The following is a 17,912-nucleotide window of genomic DNA, read 5'->3' as shown; positions in this document are numbered from 1 at the left end:
TCTCCCCCCCTCCCCTCCCCCTCTCCCCCCCTCCCCCCCTCTCCCCCTCCCCCTCCTCCCCCCCCTCCCCCCCCCTCTCCCCCCTCTCCCCCCCTCCCCCCCCCCCCTCCCCCCCCCTCCCCCCCTCTCCCCCCTCCCCCCCCCTCTCCCCCCCTCCCCCCCTCTCCCCCCCCTCCCCCCCCTCTCCCCCCTCCCCCCCCTCTCCCCCCTTCCCCCCTCCCCCCCCCTCCCCCCCTCCCCCCCTTCCCCCCCTCCCCCCCTCCCCCCTCCCCCCCCTCCCCCCTTCCCCCCTCCCCCCCCTCCTCCCCCTCCCCTCCCCCTCTCTCCCCTCCCCCTCCCCCCTCTCTCCCCTCCCCCTCCCCCCTCTCTCCCCTCCCCCCCTCTCTCCCCCTCCCCCTCCCTTCCCCCCCACCTCTCTTCCCCCTCCCCCCAACTCCTCCCCCCTCTCCCCCTCCCCCTCCCCCCTCCCCCCTCTCCCCCCCCCCTCTCCCCCCCCTCCCCCCCCCCCCCTCTCCCCCCCTCCCCCCCCCTCTCTCCCCCCTCCCCCCCTCTCCCCCCTCCCCCCCTCCCCCCCTCCCCCCTCCCCCCCCCCTTCCCCCCCCCTCCCCCCCCTCTCCCCCCCTCCCCCCCTCCCCCCCCCTCCCCCCCTCTTCCCCCCTCCCCCCCTCCCCCCCTCCCCCCCCTCCCCCCCTTCCACCCTCCCCCCCTCCCCCCTTCCCCCCTCCCCCCCTCCCCCCCCTCTCCCCCCCCTCCCCCCCCTCTCCCCCCCCTCCCCCCCCTCTCCCCCCCCTCCCCCCCCTCTCCCCCCTCTCCCCTCTCCCCCCCCTCCCCCTCCCCCCTCCCCCCTCCCCCCTCCCCCCCTCCCCCTCTCCCCTCCCTCTCCCCCCCCTCCCCCTCCCCCCCCCCTCCCCCCTCCCCCCTCCCCCCCCCCCTCCCCCTCCCCCTCCCCCCTCCCCCTCCCCCTCCTCCCCCTCCCCCTCCCCCCCTCCCCCTCCCCCTCCCCCCCTCCCCCTCCCCCTCCCCCTCCCCCCCTCCCCCTCCCTCCCCCCCTCCCCCTCCCCCTCCCCCTCCCCCCCCTCCCCCTCCCTCCCCCCCTCCCCCTCCCCCTCCCCCTCCCCCCCTCCCCCTCCCCCTCCCCCTCCCCCCCTCCCCCTCCCCCTCCCCCCCTCCCCCCCTCCCCCTCCCCCTCCCCCTCCCCTCCCCCTCCCCCTCCCCCCCTCCCCCCCTCCCCCCCTCCCCCCCTCCCCTCCCCCCTCCCCCCCTCCCCCTCCCCCTCCCCCTCCCCCTCCCCCCCCCCCTCCCCCTCCCCCTCCCCCCCCCCTCCCCCTCCCCCCCCCCTCCCCCTCCCCCCCCCTCCCCCTCCCCCTCCCCCCCTCCCCCTCCCCCTCCCCCTCCCCCTCTCCCCCCCTCCCCCTCTCCCCCCTCCCCCTCCCCCTCCCCCTCCCCCCCTCCCCCCCCCTCCCCCCTCCCCCTCCCCCCTCCCCCTCCCCCTCCCCCTCCCCCTCTTCGCCAGGATTTAAATTCACTTCTGACAAGAAGGAATCGGCGGCGCATCGTAACTGCCGTCCGGTTGCACCCGGCTTCCGTACCGGAAGTCCCGTCCGAGAGCCTTTTGTCTTCCCTCGGTGCGAGGGGCCGGCCATTGGTTCCGCCGGCCATGGCCTTCCGTAAAGTGTTCCAGGTGGCGGCCTGCGGTCTCGCCGGCACCGCCGCCTTGGTGGTGGCTGCGGCCGCCTCACAGCGGCGTGGTGACAGCAGCGTGAAGGCGGCGACCGTCAGCTGGAGTCCTGCCACCGGAGGCTGGGACTCCAACTGGGACAAGTGAGTTGTGGGGGGATAGGGCCGAGGGAGCGCGGCAAGGCAGAGTGTCGGCACTGAGGGAGCGTCGCGACTCGGGGTGGCGATGCCGGGGGAGCGTTGCCTAGCCGCGGGGGCTGGGCTGGCCTGAGGGCCGGGAGGAGTTTCACTGTGAAGCAGGAGGCTTGCCCGCGGCGGCGGCGGCGGCGGGGATGCCCGGGGGCGGGCGGAGAGCGGCCGGTTCTGGTGCGGAGAATCGCCGCCAACTAACAGACAACCGGCTAAGCTCAGCGGGTCGGGCAGCGTCCGTGGGGAGGAGAGGCACCATCGACGTTACAGGTCGAAACCTTGATTCACGTGTCAGGGTCCACAGAGTCCAAATGGTTTCAAAGCTACAGGGCACGGGCACAGATAAAAGAGACTTGAGAGGCAACTCCTGTACGTGACATCCGCCCCTAAACTTCCCCCAATCTCCTTAAAATTGTGTCCCCTCTATTGCCCATCAGCTTCAGCACAGGCTGCCCGTGGGCCTCCGACCTCCAGTTCTTGGCCCTGGACTCTCACTCTCTCATCTCTGGACACGCCGCCAGACTTTGCCGGCCTCTGGGTGTTCACTGCAGGACTCACCATTAGAATCATAGAGCACTGAACCAGGCTCTTCAGGCCATCTAGAGACTGCCAAAGTATAATTCTGCCAAGTCCCATCGACCTGCACCCCGGCCACAGCCCTCCATACCCCTTCCATCCATGTACCTATCCAACCTTCTCTTAAATATTGAGGTGAAACCTGCTCTATCACTTCTGCTGGCAGCTCATTCCACCTTCTCAGCACTCTGTGTGAAGAAACTTACCCTCATTTCACCTTTCACCCTTCTCCCTTCTCTGGGTTTTTACCCTTTCCTTTCTGGTCCAGTCTTTATGTATTTATTGAGATATAGCGTGGAACAGACCCTTCCAACACTTCGAGCAGTGCTGCCCAGCAACCTCTGATTGAACCATGTTCTAATCATGGGACAGTTTACAGTGACTGATTAACTGACCAACGGATGCATCTTTGGACTGTGGGAGGAAACCCACGTGGTCTCGGGGAGAAAGTACAGACTCCTTACAGGCAGCGGCAGGAAATGAACCCAGGTCACCTGCTAACCCCCACACTACCGTCTTTTATCAGAGCAGGTATCGTTAGAAGGGGAGTGAGGTTGAGGGAAAAAGGTTGGGGAGCAAATTTGCAATCTAACCAAGTGGTCGCACCCAAGGCTCCTTGTGTTACAGCTGTTTAAAAAAAAAAAAATTCACAGCTGCAGTGGAGCAAGAGAAGCGAGTTCAATCTTGTTCTCCTGCGCTGTCTGTGTGGAGTTTGCATGATCTCACTGTGATTGTGTAGATTACCTCAGACTACCTGGTTTCCTCCCACACTCCAAAGTCATGCAGATTGGTAGGTTAGTGATTCCAGGATTGAAAGGTTTATCATGTGAGGAGCGTTTGATAGCTCTGGGCCTGTACTCACTGGAATTCAGAAGAATGAGGGGGGACCTCACTGAAACCTATTGAATGTTGAAAAGCCTCGATAGATTGGATGTAGAGAGGATGTTTCCTATGGTGGGGGAGTCTAAGACCAGAGAGCACAGCCTCAGAATAGACGGACATGCTTTTAGAACAGAGATGAAGAAGAATTTCTTTAGCCAGAGAGTGGTGAATCTGTGGAATTTTGCCACAGACTGGTGTGGAGGCTAAGTGATTGGGTATATTTAAGGCAGAGATTGATAGCTTGATTAGTGAGGGCATGAAGGGATATGGGGAGAAGGCAGGAGATTGGAACTGAGAGGGAAAATGGATCAGCCGTGATGAAATGGCAGAACGAACTCGATGGGCCACAATGGGTCACAGTTCATTGCTCCAAGTGTATAGGTGTGTGTTAAAGTCTGGGGAGAGTTAATAGGAATGTGGGAAGGATTTAAAAAGGGATTACTGTGGGATTAGTATAAATAGGTAATAACACTTTTCATACAGATGATGTCGCTCAAAGTGGGATAAAAATTAAAATAAAAGAAATAATGAAAATAAAAGACAAAACGATATTAGTTAAAAGCAAGATTAAATAAATAGGTTTTGAACTGGCATTTAAAGTGTCAACTGTGTCTGCATCTCTTGTAGTTTTAGGTGTTGAAATTCCCCAGTTTAGGAGTGAAGTTCAAAACTGATCTGTGAATTATCTTTGAAGGAAGATTGTTTAAGGGACCGACAGAAGGAGAAGAAGAGGGTAGTTTCTTTGAAATTGAGTGTTTGTGAATGGGGTGAGAACCAAAAACAACGCACAAGACAAAGACAGAAAGAGGCACTTTGGGTCTTGGAGTCTGTGCTAGTTTTAAAAATGAGAATGTCAGCTGAATTCTCCCTTGGTTCATTTGCCCACCTTCCACACAAGAGTTTCTCTCAAGCCTGTGGTCACACAGACGGTGCTGACGCAGGAAGTCGATGACTGTTGGGTGTTCAACCTGCTCAAGGCTGGGTAACCAGTCACCAATCTGTTTGTCAGTGGGACGTGGATTCATTGGCAAGATATAAATGTCTCTCTTGTGTTTTTTTTTCAGACGTGAGCCTATTTCTCTTATTAAACCAAACCAGAGAAATAAAGAGGCGTCTGAGGACTTCACCGCACAGCTAGAAAACTACAAGGTCAAAGCCACAAGGCACATCTTCCTCATCAGACATTCCCAGTATGAACTGTCGGCCTCAACAGACAAGGACAGAGTCCTGACATCACTGGGTCAGTACTTCCTTCGACTGCAAAGGTTTAGCAAAGAAATTCTTTAGTATTTAGTATTTTCCTTTATTTTCCCATCAGCAGGTGTCCGCGAACAGCAAAGGCCACTCAGTCCCTGTTTTGTCAGGCATCTCTTTAAACCAGGGCTTCCCAACCTAGGGTCTACAGACTCCTTGGTTAATGGGGGAGAAAGGTTGGGATTTCCTGACTTGAACTCTTGGCTGTGAAAAGAGGACTCTTAAATGCCCTTTCATATTAGCCATTGCCACCTAGGAAAAAGGTGCCTGTTGTCCACACGCTCTCTGCCTCTTATCATCATGTGCTGTTCCATCAAGTCATGTCTAATTCTCCTTCGCTCCAAAGAGAAAAGCCTAGCTCGCTCAGCCTTTCCTCAGAAGATACAGTCTCTAATACAGGCAGCATCCTAGTAAATTTCTTCTGCATCCTCTCCAAAGTTTCCTATAATGAGGCGACCAGAACATAATATTCCAAGTGTGATCTAACCAGGGTTTTACAGACCTGCAACGTCACCTTGTGGCTCGGACTCGATCTCCTGACTAACGAAAGCCAAAACACCATACGCCGCCTTATATCACCCTATCAGTCTGCACAGTAACTGAGAGATCTGTGGCCGAGGGCTCTAATGATACACAGTAACTGAGAGATCTGTGGCCGAGGGCTCTATTGATACACAGTAACTGAGAGATCTGTGGCCAAGGGTCCTAAGGTCCCACTATTCATCCACTCAGCTAAGAATCCTGCCAATGACCTTGTACCTTCATTGACCTTGTTCCTAAGTGTATCACTTTACATTTTTTCTAAATTAAACTCCATCTGCCATTTTTCAGTTCAACTTGCATCCTGGCAATGTCCATAAGATATAGAAACAGAATTAGGCCATTTGGCCCAAAAAAAACCTGCTCCGCCATATCATTATGCCTGATTCATTTCCCTCTCAGCCCTAATCTCCTGCCTTCTCCCCGTATCCATTCAAGCCCTGACTAATCTATCAACCTCTGCCTTAAATATACCCACTGACTTGGCCTCCACAGCTGCCTGTGGCAATGAATTCCACAGATTTACCACTCTCTGGCGAAAGAAATGCCTTTCAGCATTCAATAGGATTCAATTGGGATACCCCTCATTCTTCTGAATTTCAGTAAGTAGAGGCCCAGAGCCATCAAATGCTCTTCATATGACAAACCTTTAAATGCCAGAATCATTTTCATGAATGTCCTTTGAACCGTCTTGAATGTCAGCACATCTTTTCTTAGATAACGGGCCTGTTGTAACCTACAACACCCTTCTGCACTATCCGCAACACCACCAACCTTCGTGCTATCTGCAGACTTACTAACCCACCCTTCCACTTCCTCATCTGAGTCCTGAAGAGCAGGAATTCCCCGTGGAGCATCACTGGTCACCGATCTCCAGGCAGAATATGCTCCATCTGCGACCACCCTCTGCCTTCCGTGGACAAGCCAATTCTGAATCCACGCAGCCAAGTTTCCCTGGGTCCCATGCCTCCTGACTTTCTGGATGAACTTACCATGGGGAACCTTATCAAACGCTTTACTAAAGTTCATATTCACAGCATCCTCTGCTCTACCTTCATCAATGTGTTTAATCACTTCCTTGGGTAAGGCAATCAGGCTTGTGAGGCACAATCTGCCTCTCACAAAGCTTTGTTGATTATTCCTAATCAGACTTTGCTACTTCAAATGCTTGCAATTGTATCTTAAGAGTCTTCTTTAATAACTTGCCCACCACTGAAATAAGACTCACTAGTCTATAATTTGCAGATTATTCCTTTTACCTTTCTCGAACAAAGGAATAACATTTGCCATCCTTCAGTCTGCTGGAACTACTGCTATGTCCGATGAGGACGCAAATATTGCCTCTTCCCTTGCTTCCAATGGTATCCTGGGGTAAATCCCATCCAACCCAGAGAACTTGCCTGTCCTAATGTTTTTCAAAAATTCCATCGCATCTTCTTTGTAACGTTAACATGCTCCAGCACGTTAGCCTGTTCTGTGCTCTCACTGAAGCAGAGGATTCATTAAGGAGCCCCACTACCTTGTCAGACTGCAGGCGCGTGCTTCCCGTACTATCTCTGATCGTCCCTACCCTCACTCTCGTCATCCTCTTCTTCTTCACTTACGTGCAAATCCCTTAATTCTACTCACCAAGGCCTTCTCGTGCCCCTTTCTATCTCTCCTAAGCCATGTCTTAAGCTTCTTCCTGACTACTTTTATAACCCTCAAGAGCCCTGTCTGATTCTTGCTTTCTTTTTTTGTAATTCAAATTTTTATTATTATTTATTCTTATTTTACAAAGCAGCGCAGCATATCACAGAGCAGATAGAGTACAGCAGATTTACACAGCCATCCCACGACAGGAAAACAAATAAAACTTAGAGACAGAAAGAAGTTTTAATTTAAATTTAAATTAACATACAGACAAAATTGATCCCACGCGTCTTGCACTTTTCCCTCACTGTTAACTCTTCCCAACATGTGTTCATATGATGAGATCTTAATCACTTCCTCAGTGCATTCCTTCACAGTGGGACGTCTGGGTTTTTTCCAGTTTTGCAATACAATTCTTGCAACTGTGATGAGACCCACCTTTAAAATAACAAACTTGTCATTGTTTACATTAGATATCATTATCCTATCACCCAGGAGACAAAACCGTGGGCACAAGGGCAGTGTGGAACCCGACCAATTCCCCAACAAATCCAGAACTTTACACCAAAATGGACGAACCATGAAACACTCCCAGATCATGTGAAAATATGTGCCCACCTCATTTTTACATTTCCAGCATAAATTATTATCAACAATCCCCATTTCGTACAGTCTAGTTAGTGTCCAATAATATCTGTGTACTATCTTATACTGAATAAATTTCCCTCTCACTTCCCTAATATGTCTACCCACATTTGATAAAATATTTCACCACTCATTATCTTCAATATCATTTCCAAGATCCTTCTGCCATATTACTTTGAGATTGTTACACAGTTCACTCACCGAGTGCCTGAACATTTTGTAAAACACTGATGCTTTATGAACTTCCTGTGGTAATGTAAAGTATTCAGTTAAAGGGTTACTTTGTGGGTCACTGTTCTTGAATATGCTCCTAATGCAATGTCTTATTTGTAAGTACTTCCAAAAATTCCCTTTATCTACAAAGTTACATTTCCTCTGCAAATCCACATATGACGTAACAATCCTATTCTCATAGAGATCACCGACTGTATTTACACCTTTCATCTTCCATTCTTTCCAGTACACCATTCTTTTCCCAATGCGTATCTCAGGGTTATTCCAGAGCGAGGAGTATAACTGGTTTAAATGTGACTTTCTACAAACTTTATGAATTGTACTCCACACACTCCTTGAGTGAGATAGTATAGGATTTAGATTAGTCTTGTTTTCCACATGTTGTGAGAGGATGTTCAGGGGAGAATGTGGTGCTGCCAGGCTCCGTTCTATAGCAAATCTAAATCAATGTCAGCCCTGTCCCAATGTTTAGCTAACTTGGTCATTTCAAAGGATAATTTATATGCCCTGACGTCTGGTAGACTGAACCCGCCCATGTCCCTGGACATACACATCTTACTCATTTTAATTCTGGGCTTCTTCGTATCCCATAGAAAATCACTGATAATTTTGTTGTATTGAATCTGTTATAGTTAAAGGAAGCATCATAGAAAGATAGTTAAACTGAGGTGCTATGATCATTTTAACTACATTGACTTTACCCCAGAGTGACACTCAGTGCCCCCCACTTATCCAGATTATTTCTTATCCTACTCAGATTCTTGCTTTCTAAGCCTTAAGTAAGCTTCCTTCGTTTCCTTGACTAAATGTTTCCCACCTCTCTTGTCAACCATGCCTTAATGGGACAAATCTATCTAGGATCCCGTGCAAGTCAAGTGCCCGGTAAACAGCCTCCACATTTTAGTCATACGTTTCCCTAAGAACATCCATTCCCAATTTACGCCCTCAAGTTTCTGCGTAAGAGCATCATTATGCCCCCTCTCCAATTTAAAAACTTTCCCATAATATCTGCTCCTATCACTATCACAAGACTATGCTGAAGGTCAGGGAGTTTTGGTCACTGTTTTCAGAACGCTTGTTTGCTGTAAGATTTCTCATCTGATTAGGTTAATTGCCTAGTACTAGATCCAGAATGGCCACTCCTCTGGTTGGCCTGTCCACATTTTGTGCCAGGAGTCTTTCCTTTACACTCCTAACAATTCTATTCCACCCAAACCTTCTGCTCGGAGGAGAAACCAGTCAATGTTATGGAAGTTGAAGTCACCCACGACAACAATCCTGTTATTTTTGTACCTTTCCAAAATCTGCTTGTCCGTGTCTCCGTTGCTCCCTTTCTGTTTCTGACTTCTACCCGCTCTAACTTGGTAGACAATCCCTTCATGATGTCCTCCCTTTCGGCAACTGTAATACTATCCCTGATTAGCAATGCCTCTCCCCCATCTTTTTTACCTCCCTTCCTGCCCCTCGTGAAACATCTAAACCCCAGAGCATCCAGTAGCCATTCCTTCCCTTGTGACAACCAAGTCTCTGTATTGGCCACGACATCACCTTTGTTTCTGAGACTACTTGCATGAAACACAGTTCAGCTATCTAACTGACTGCCTTTATGCCCTCTCCACTGCCTATTCTTCCTCACAATCTCTCTACACATTACATCTACCAACTGCCCCATTCTCTGTGTTATAACTGGTTCCCATCGCCCTGCCAGACCCTCCCTAACAGCTCTAACAAACCTGCCCACAAAGAAATGGGTTCTTCTTAAGTTCAGGTGAAACCAGTCCTTTTCATACATTCCCCAGAAGAGATCCCAGTGATTCAGAAATCTGAAATCCTGCCCCCTCCACCAATTCTTCAGCCACACATTCATCTGCCAGATTATCCTATCCTTATCCCCACTGGCACGTGGCACAGGCAGCAATCCAGAGATTACTACCCCTGAGGTCCTGCTTTTCAGCTTCCTATCTAGCTCTCTCTGCAGGACCTCATCTCTTTTCATTGGTATCAATGTGTACCATGGCTTCTGGCTGCTGTCCCTCAGGAATGCTGTGGACCCAGTGTGAGGCGTTCCTGACCTTGGCAACTAAGGAGGTGACGTACCATACAGGTGTCAGCTCCCACAGAATCTCCTGTCTTTTCCTGTAACACCACCATTCTCCTCTCCACCCTTCTCTTCTGAGCCACAGAGCAAGACTGGGTGCCAGCGACCTGGTTGCTGCAGCTTTCCCCTGGTAGGTCCTCCCCCACAGTGGTCTCCACAGCAGTATACTTATCACTGAGGAGAACGACCCTATCCACTGCCTTGCCTTCCTCAGTCTGTCTTCGCTGCAGCTACCTGCCCCATCCTCTTGACCTATCCCCTGGGTCACATCCCCCTGCCAAACTAAATTAAACTCTCCTGCAAGGATATTGGTCTCCTCTCGAGTTCATGTGTAGCCCGTCCCTTTAGTACAGGTCATATGTTCCCCAGAAGAGATCACAATGATTCACAAGTCTGAAAGCCTGTCCTCTGCACCAATTCATCAGCCACACTTTTATCTGCCAGGTCTTCCTACTCTTATCCTCTCCAGTGTTAATTTCCTTTTTCAGTTCTAGTGAAGCAGCTTTGACCTGAGTTGTCAACTGTTTCTCTTTCCATAGATCTTCCCTGACCTAAATTTTCCTGTATTTTCTGATTTTATTTGGAATTGGTGGTTGTCCGTCATGTCCGATGTTAGGAAACCTGTGCAGGAGAGTTTTTAAAGTGGACATGCCGTTGCACTGGGGCAGTTCCACTCTCTTGACCTCAAAAGTCGAGTCCAGTGGTATGAGTAGTCATCAGAAACTGGTCCTCCGTTGCAGCGGATGACCGTGACACCTTCTGTGCCTCGTCATGCCCTTCGCTCTCCACGGCGCATTGCAGAACCACCTTCCTGGCCATTGGATCTCACAGTAGATCTCATCCGCCCAGTCTGCCGGAGTGGACTTCCCATGCTAGGACAGGCATGTCCCTATCCCACCAGCCACCTCCACCCGGTGTAGCCCGCCTGTTGAAACGGTGTACGGGGTTGTGGCCACTGTTGCATGCAAACAGCTACTTGGAGCCACAGGTGAGAGCTGAGTGTCCGGTGGGGACCAAAGGTGAGTGAGCTGCCCCAGAATGGACACGACAAGCCCCTTCACCAGAGGTGCTACCCCTCCCTGGACAGCCCATACACCCTTTATTTGAAATAAGTACTATTTAATAGCCTGACAGCTCAGAGCAAGTCGTCCACAGCCGGAGAAACTCCAGAGAATTGGAATTGGTTTATTATTGTCACATGTACCAAGATACAGCGAAGAGCTTGTCTTGCACACTGTTTATACAGATCGGATTATTACACAGTGCATTCAGCTAGAACAAGGTAAAACAATAACAATGCAGAATAAAGTGTAACAGCTACAGATAATGTGTAAAAGCAGTACTGTTAAACAACAAAGTACAAGATCACAATGAGGTTGATTGTGAGGCCGAGAGTCCACCTTGTCATACAAAAGGTCCATTTCAAGAGTCTGATAACAGTGGGACAGAAGCTATCCTCAGTCTGGTGGTACATGCTTTCCAGCTTTTGTATCTTCTGCTCAGTGGGATGGGGGAAACGAGAGTGTTTGGGGTGGGTAGAGTCTTTGATTGCACTGAATTTATTTATTGAAAGAGTGCACAACAGATCCTTCCGGCCCTTCAAGATGCACCACCCAGCAGTTCCCTAATTTAACCCTAGCCTAATCATGGGACAATTTACAATGGCTAATTAACCAACCAACCAGTACGTCCTTGGACTGTGAGAGTGCCTGGAGGAACCCCACGAGGTTACGGGGATGAGGTACAAAGTCCTTGCAGGCAGCGGAATGGAACCTGTGTCGCTGGTACTATGAAGCGTTGTGCTAATCTCTTTGTCACTGCGCCACTGCTTTACTGAGGCAGCAGGAGGCTGATTCCTGCTCTCATTCCTCTCTCCCTGCGGTTTCTCGTAGTCATGTGCAGAGCAGTTGCTGTACCAATGAGCCGTACTTTATGTGGTGCATTGATCAAAATTGGTAGCAGCCAGCAGGGACATGCCACATTTCTTTAGCCTCCTGAGAAAGGAGAGGCATTGGGTGGTTAGACCAGGACAAACATTGGCTATGTTCACTCCTAGGAACTTGAAGCTCTCAACCTCAGCAACCTGACCTATTATCACTCACCTAGTTTAACCAGAAGGGAATTATTAGAACATGGAACAGTACAATACAACAGCAGGCCATTCAGCCCACAGTGTTGTGCCAACCCAGCTAAAAAGCAAATCAGAAACACCCAAACACTAATTCCCTCCTACTTGCATCGTGTTCATATCTCTGCATTTTCCTTACATGTGCCTATCCAAACGGCTCTTAAACCTCTAACTTATTTGCCTGTACCACTGTACCAGGCAGTGCATTCCAGGCATCCACCCCTCTCTAAGTAAAAAACCCTCACATCCCCTTTGAACTTACTCCCTCACCTTCAGTGCATGGCCTCTGGTATTAGATGTTTCTACCCTGGGAAACCGATATTCTCTGTACGCTCTATCTATGCCACTCTATCAGATCTCCCTCAGCGCTCCACCACTCTAGAGAAAACAACCCAAGTTTATCCAGCCTCTCGAGAAGCACACGCTCTCTAAACCAGGCAGCATCCTGGTGAGCCTCCTCTGCACCCTCTACAAAGCCTCAACATCCTCCCAAATATGGGGGCGACTAGAACTGTCGGCAATTCTCTAGGTGTGGAGTATTGTCAAATCCATGTAGACAACATCCACTGTCCTACCCTCAACCTCTCTCATCACCTTGTTAAAAAACTCACTCAAGTTGGTAAGGCATGACCTGCCCCACACAAAGCCATTGATTAATAGATAATTAAACCATGGATTTCCAAATGCTCATATGTCCTATCTCTAAGAATTTTTTCCAGCAATTTCCCTACAACTCCCCTAGCTTATGTACATTGATTGTCTGTCCATAAAGTGACACTAGGTACATAGGCTGACTGATAGGAAATGATAAAGTAGTGGTGGAGATGTTGATCAGCCTTACTGCTTGGGGGAAGTAACTGTTTTTGAGTCTGGTGGTCCTGGCGTGGATGCTACGTTGCCTTCTCCTGGACCTTTGGAACAGAGGACGTGATGTGTGTGCACCAATGGTCAGTAAACTCGTTGCCCTGTTGCAGTAGTTGAGGGAAGTCCTGTGCATATAATTGCGACTGGTTTGAAACTTCATTGTGATGCTCCGGCGTTAGTGGGTTGATGGAGTTCTATTTCTTTCTAGGTCGCGAACAAGCTGAACTGACGGGCCAGCGGCTGGCGAGTCTGGGATTGAACTACGACATCATGATTCACTCCAGTATGACCAGGGCTAAAGAAACAGCGGCGATTATTCGTAAACATTTACCAGGTACGCTGGCTTCCCCCGTGCGCTGCTGCACTCTATCACATTCTCACTTTGTAGTTGGTTAGTGAAGCTCATCACAGGCCGAGGGTTTTCTGCTTTCATCACGCAGCTTCATACGTCTGCTTGGCAAAGATTCTTCCTCTCCCACACATGAGGTGTCTGGAGCTTCTGGCATTTCTGCGGCTCTGTGTTTTCATGGGATGGGATTGCTAGCCCCGTGCCTAACCCTCCTCCTTTTGCAGCTGGGTCTGGGACCCATGGTGGAGTTACTCACTTGGCAGGTCGGTGCTCAGTTACCATTTTGGGGTGGTTCTCATTGTAGCGTGTATCACAGGAGCTGGGAGTGACAAGCCTACTGATTTTGCAAATGTGTTTTCCTGCATTTAGGTAGAAGCTTTGTTTTGGGGTTGAGTGTGTTGAGGATTGCAGCACGTCCTAAGGCGCATTTAGCTCAGGAGGATGGTTTGGATTTCTGGTGTTCCGCCAGGGATTTCCTTACTCCGTAACAGGATCTGATGGAGATTTTGGGAATTGTTCACTAGCTCCGTCAACAGGTCATAAGACACCGGAGAGAAATAGGCCACTCAGGCCGTCATAGCTGATTTATTATCCCCCTCAATGCCATTCGCCTGACTTCACCCCAAAACCATTGACCCCCTTTCTAATGAAGAACCTCTCTGGTAGTGTAGAGGTTAGCACAATACTTTACAGTACAAGCAATCCAGATTCAATTCTGCTGCTCCCTGAAAGGAATTTGTATGTTCTCCCCATGACTGCGTGGGTTTCCTCCAAGTGCTTGGTTTCTCCCACAGTCCAAAGTCATACCAGTTAGCTGGTCATTGTAAATTGTCCCATGATTGAATCGGGGATTGATGGGTGGTGCAGCTTGAAGTGCTGGAAGGGCCTCTTCCGCACTGTATCTCAATAAATAAATATACCCAATGACTTGGCCTCCACAACCGTCTGTGGCAAGGAATTCCACCCATTCATCACCCTCTGGCTGAAGAAATTCCTCCTCATCTCTGTTCTAAAGGAGCGACCTTTAGAATGGAAGAGGCAGACGGTGTTTGTTCTACCAGACTGTTGTTCCAAGTGCACAAGTTTAAATTCCTCCAAAGCTGCTGTGAAAATTCTGTTCAAATGGTCAAAATGAGATTTAGATTAGATTAGCTTTATTTGTCAAAAGTTCAAAGTGACTTTATTATCAAAGTACATGTATGTCACTGTATTACCACCCTGAGATTCATATTCCTGCGGGCATACACAGTAAATCCAAGAAACGTAATGGAATCAGTGAAAGACTGCACCCAACAGGACGGACAAACAACCAATGTGCAAAAGACAGCAAACTGCAAATGCAAAAGAGAAAAAAAAGATAATAAATAAAAAGCAATACATACAGAGGACATGAGATGAAGGGTTTTTGTAATTGAGTCCGTAAGTTGTGGGAACATTTCAGTGAAGGGACAAGTGAAGTGGAGTGAAATTATTCCCTCTGGTTCAGGAGCCTGATGGTTGAGGGGTAAGAACTGTTCCTGAACCTGGTGGTGTGAGTCCTGAGGCTCATGTACCTTCTTCCTGAGGGCAGCAGTGAGAAGAGAGCTTGGCCTGGGTGATGGGAGACACTGATGATGGATGCTGTTTTCCTGTGACAGTGTTTCATGTAGATATGCTCAGTGGTGAGGAGGGCTTTGCTCGTGATGGACTGGGCCGTATCAGTTATTTTAATAGAATTTCCCGTTAAAAGGCGCTGGTGTTTCCATACCAGGCTGTGATGCAGCCAGTCAATATACCCTCCAGTGTATGGCTACAGAAGTTTGTGAAAAATGATCCTGTTAAACTGCTCAGAGCAATAAGAATAAAGATCTTTATAATGATTAGAGATTAGCTTTACTTGTCACGTACAGTACTGTGCAAAAGTCTTGGGCACATAAATATAGCCAGGGTGCCTAAGACTTTTACAGTACTGTATTTGTCAACGTGAAGCAGAGAGCAGGTGCAAGGGATGTTGGGAAGGGCGAGGGTGGAGTGCCACAGGAAGGATGTGGGACAGATGGCAAAGAAGGAGTGCCAGGGCTGGGTAGGGTGGTGTAGGTGCAGACACACCCAGCCCTGAGACACCAGGCAAGGCCATTTGATTCCAAACAATTGGTTTATTGATCATTACAGAATGTCTCTCTGGTGCTTCCCTCTCCCTTCCCCTTTTCCCTAAGATGATTCCCCTCTACCTGTCCCCTTCCCACTCTCAGTCCACAATAGAGACCCAGATCAGAATCAGGTTTATCATCACTCACATATGTCATGAAATTTGTTTTTTTTTTGTGGCAGTAGTAACAGTGCAATCCATACAGTTAATACAGTACGGTGCAAAAGTCTTAGGCAACCTAGCTTCGGGAGGAAACCAAAACACCCGGAGGAAACCCACAATACAAACTCGTTACAGGCAGCGGCGGGAATTGAACCCAGGTCACCTGTACTGTAAAGCGTTGTGCTAACCACTGTGCCACAGTGTCTCCCCTAATCGTTATCTTCTGTGTACTTTTCCTTGGGGCTGCCTGACCAGCCCTTGTATCTGTGGTACCTCTGCCTGGTGAGGGGTTTTGTTTAGGATGGCAAGGTGTTGAGGGTCCGGGACCAGGCAGAGTAATGTTTCAGCATGGTGTAGATGGGCTGAAGGACTTGCTTCTGTGTTCCACGACTCTGAATTGCTCAGTGAACGCGATCTATGGGCTCACTGTCTAGCACTCTGCAACACAAGTTGTACAGACCTAGATATCGGGGGCATAGGTTCTCATTTTTCTGTTATTTATTAACTTCTTCTCTCAAAGATTGTACAGCTTATTGTTCTTTATTAACTTATTATTTGTTTTTTTTCTATTTGCTCAGTTTGTCATTTGTACACTGGATATTTCTCAGTCTTTGTGGGTAGAATTTCATTGATTCCTTTGTAGATCAAAGTCCAAAGTAAATTTATCAAAATCCATAGACGCCACCATTTACAACCCTGAGATTCACTTCCTTGTGGGCATACTGAATGAAGTCAAGTTAATTGTCATTTTACTCTGTACATGTGTATAACGTGTACAGCCATATAATGTATATAGAAATGAGACAATGTTTCTCTGAACCGGGATGGAAAGCACAATAGATACATAACACACGATAACTTATGAAGACAAGGATAAAATCTAGATGAATCACCTAAATAACAAACTAAAGTGCATGAATTAAATATTGTAAGGTATAGAACAAACTACCCAGTGACACTTAGTATGCGATGCGGCAGGGAGTTCAGAAGCTTAACAGCCTTGAGCTAAAAACTTTCCAATCCTGACCGTTCTTGTTTTAATGCTTCGGAGCCTCCTGTCTGATGGTAGAGAGTCAAGAGAACGCTGGATGGGTGGGTGGGATCCTTGCTAATACTGAGGGTCCTACGTGTGCAGTGCTTCTGATAAGTGTCCCTGATGGATAGCAGGGAAACCCCTATCACTCTCTCAGCTACACTCACTGTAGGGACCTCTGGTCAGGAGCTCAGTTGCCCTCAGACCAGGTGGAGATGCAGCTTGTCAGGCCGCTCCCACTGGCTGAGGAGAGATCTGATGTAGGTTTATGAGAGGCACAGTGGAGTAGACAAGGAGTATCTGTCTCCCAGGGTGGAAACATTTAATACCAGAGGTCATGCATTGAAGGTGAGAGGGGGTAGGTTGAAAGGGGATGTGAGGGTTAAGTTTTTTACTCAGAGAGTGGTGGTTGCCTGGTATGGTAGAGGCAAATATATTGGAAGTTTTTAAGAGACGTTTGGATAGGCACATGGGTGTGAGGAAGATGGACGGATATGGACATTGTTTAGGTAGGAGGGATTAGTGTTTTGGTGTTCTTGATTCGCTTTTTAGCTGGTTCAGTACGACTTTGTGGATGGGATGGCCTGTTCCTGTGATATACCGCTCTTTGTCCTTTGTATCTACTGTGAATACTCCCAGGAAAATGAATCTCAGGGTTGTATATGGTGACATAGATGTACTTTGATAATAAATTTACTTTGAACTTTGACTTGTGAAGTGCCTTGGGATCTTCTGCTGTGCTACCAAAGGGACGTAAATCCAAGTTGTTGGAATACTGGGATGTGGATGTAGATGTGGTTTGTGGTTCTGTGCGGATTGTGGCATCTTCAACGTAAGCTGCATCTCTGAAGGAAATTCAAGAGCGTTGATCAGGAATATGTCAGCTGAAGAGAAACGGGGAGAGGTTTAACTATCGTGAAAAAGCAAGTTCTGTTTCTCAGTGGCAAGTTGGCTGTTCACACTGAGCGCATTCGTGCTGTGATTGCAGGTGTGGAAACGATGAGCTGTGACTTGCTGAGAGAGGGTGCGCCGATTGAACCCGACCCACCTGTCAGCCACTGGAAGCCGGAGGCGATGGTAAGGAACGACGGGACAGCAGACGGGAAGGCCCAGCTGGTCCGCACCAACTGCGGTGGGATTGGGACTAGAACTGGTTTATATCCACACAGATCCAGTCATTACACAGTGCATTGAGCTAGAGCAATAACTATGCAGAATAAAGTGTTGAAGGTGAGAGGGGGTAGGTTCAAAGGGAACGTGAGGGATAAGTTTTTTACAGAGTTGTGAATGCCTGGAATGTGCTGCCTGCTATGGTGGTAGAGACAAACACATTAGAGGCACGTGGATATAAGGAAGATGGAGGGATGTGGACATGGTGTAGGTAGGAGGGATTAGTGTTTGGACGTTTTTCATTTGCTTTTTAGCTGGTCCGGCATAACACTGTGGGCTGAATGGCCTGTCCCTGCACTGATCTGTTCTGTGTTCTAGTATACAATGCAAAGTAATACAGTAAGACTGATC

At 49.2% G+C, this 17,912-nt stretch overlaps 1 protein-coding gene across 2 annotated transcripts in view; it reads left to right on the top strand.

The window, feature by feature from the left end:
• Nucleotides 1–1,596: 1,596 nt before the first annotated feature.
• Nucleotides 1,597–17,912, top strand: part of pgam5 (PGAM family member 5, serine/threonine protein phosphatase, mitochondrial) — a 35,140-nt gene continuing 18,824 nt past the window's right edge. Inside the window, exons 1-4 of one of the 2 annotated variants that reach the window (XM_072240842.1) lie at nucleotides 1,597–1,821; nucleotides 4,389–4,564; nucleotides 12,928–13,053; nucleotides 17,380–17,468. In XM_072240842.1, the coding sequence (XP_072096943.1) occupies nucleotides 1,658–1,821; nucleotides 4,389–4,564; nucleotides 12,928–13,053; nucleotides 17,380–17,468 (555 nt within the window). In that variant the 5' untranslated portion in view covers nucleotides 1,597–1,657. The remainder of the gene's footprint in view (nucleotides 1,822–4,388; nucleotides 4,565–12,927; nucleotides 13,054–17,379; nucleotides 17,469–17,912) is intronic. The other variant, XM_072240843.1, reaches the window with a different exon arrangement.

Source organism: Mobula birostris, chromosome 22, assembly GCF_030028105.1.
Source record: "Mobula birostris isolate sMobBir1 chromosome 22, sMobBir1.hap1, whole genome shotgun sequence".
NCBI lineage: Eukaryota > Metazoa > Chordata > Chondrichthyes > Myliobatiformes > Myliobatidae > Mobula > Mobula birostris.
Note: the sequence above shows the minus strand (reverse complement) of the source record. Positions and strands in the feature narration are given on the sequence as shown.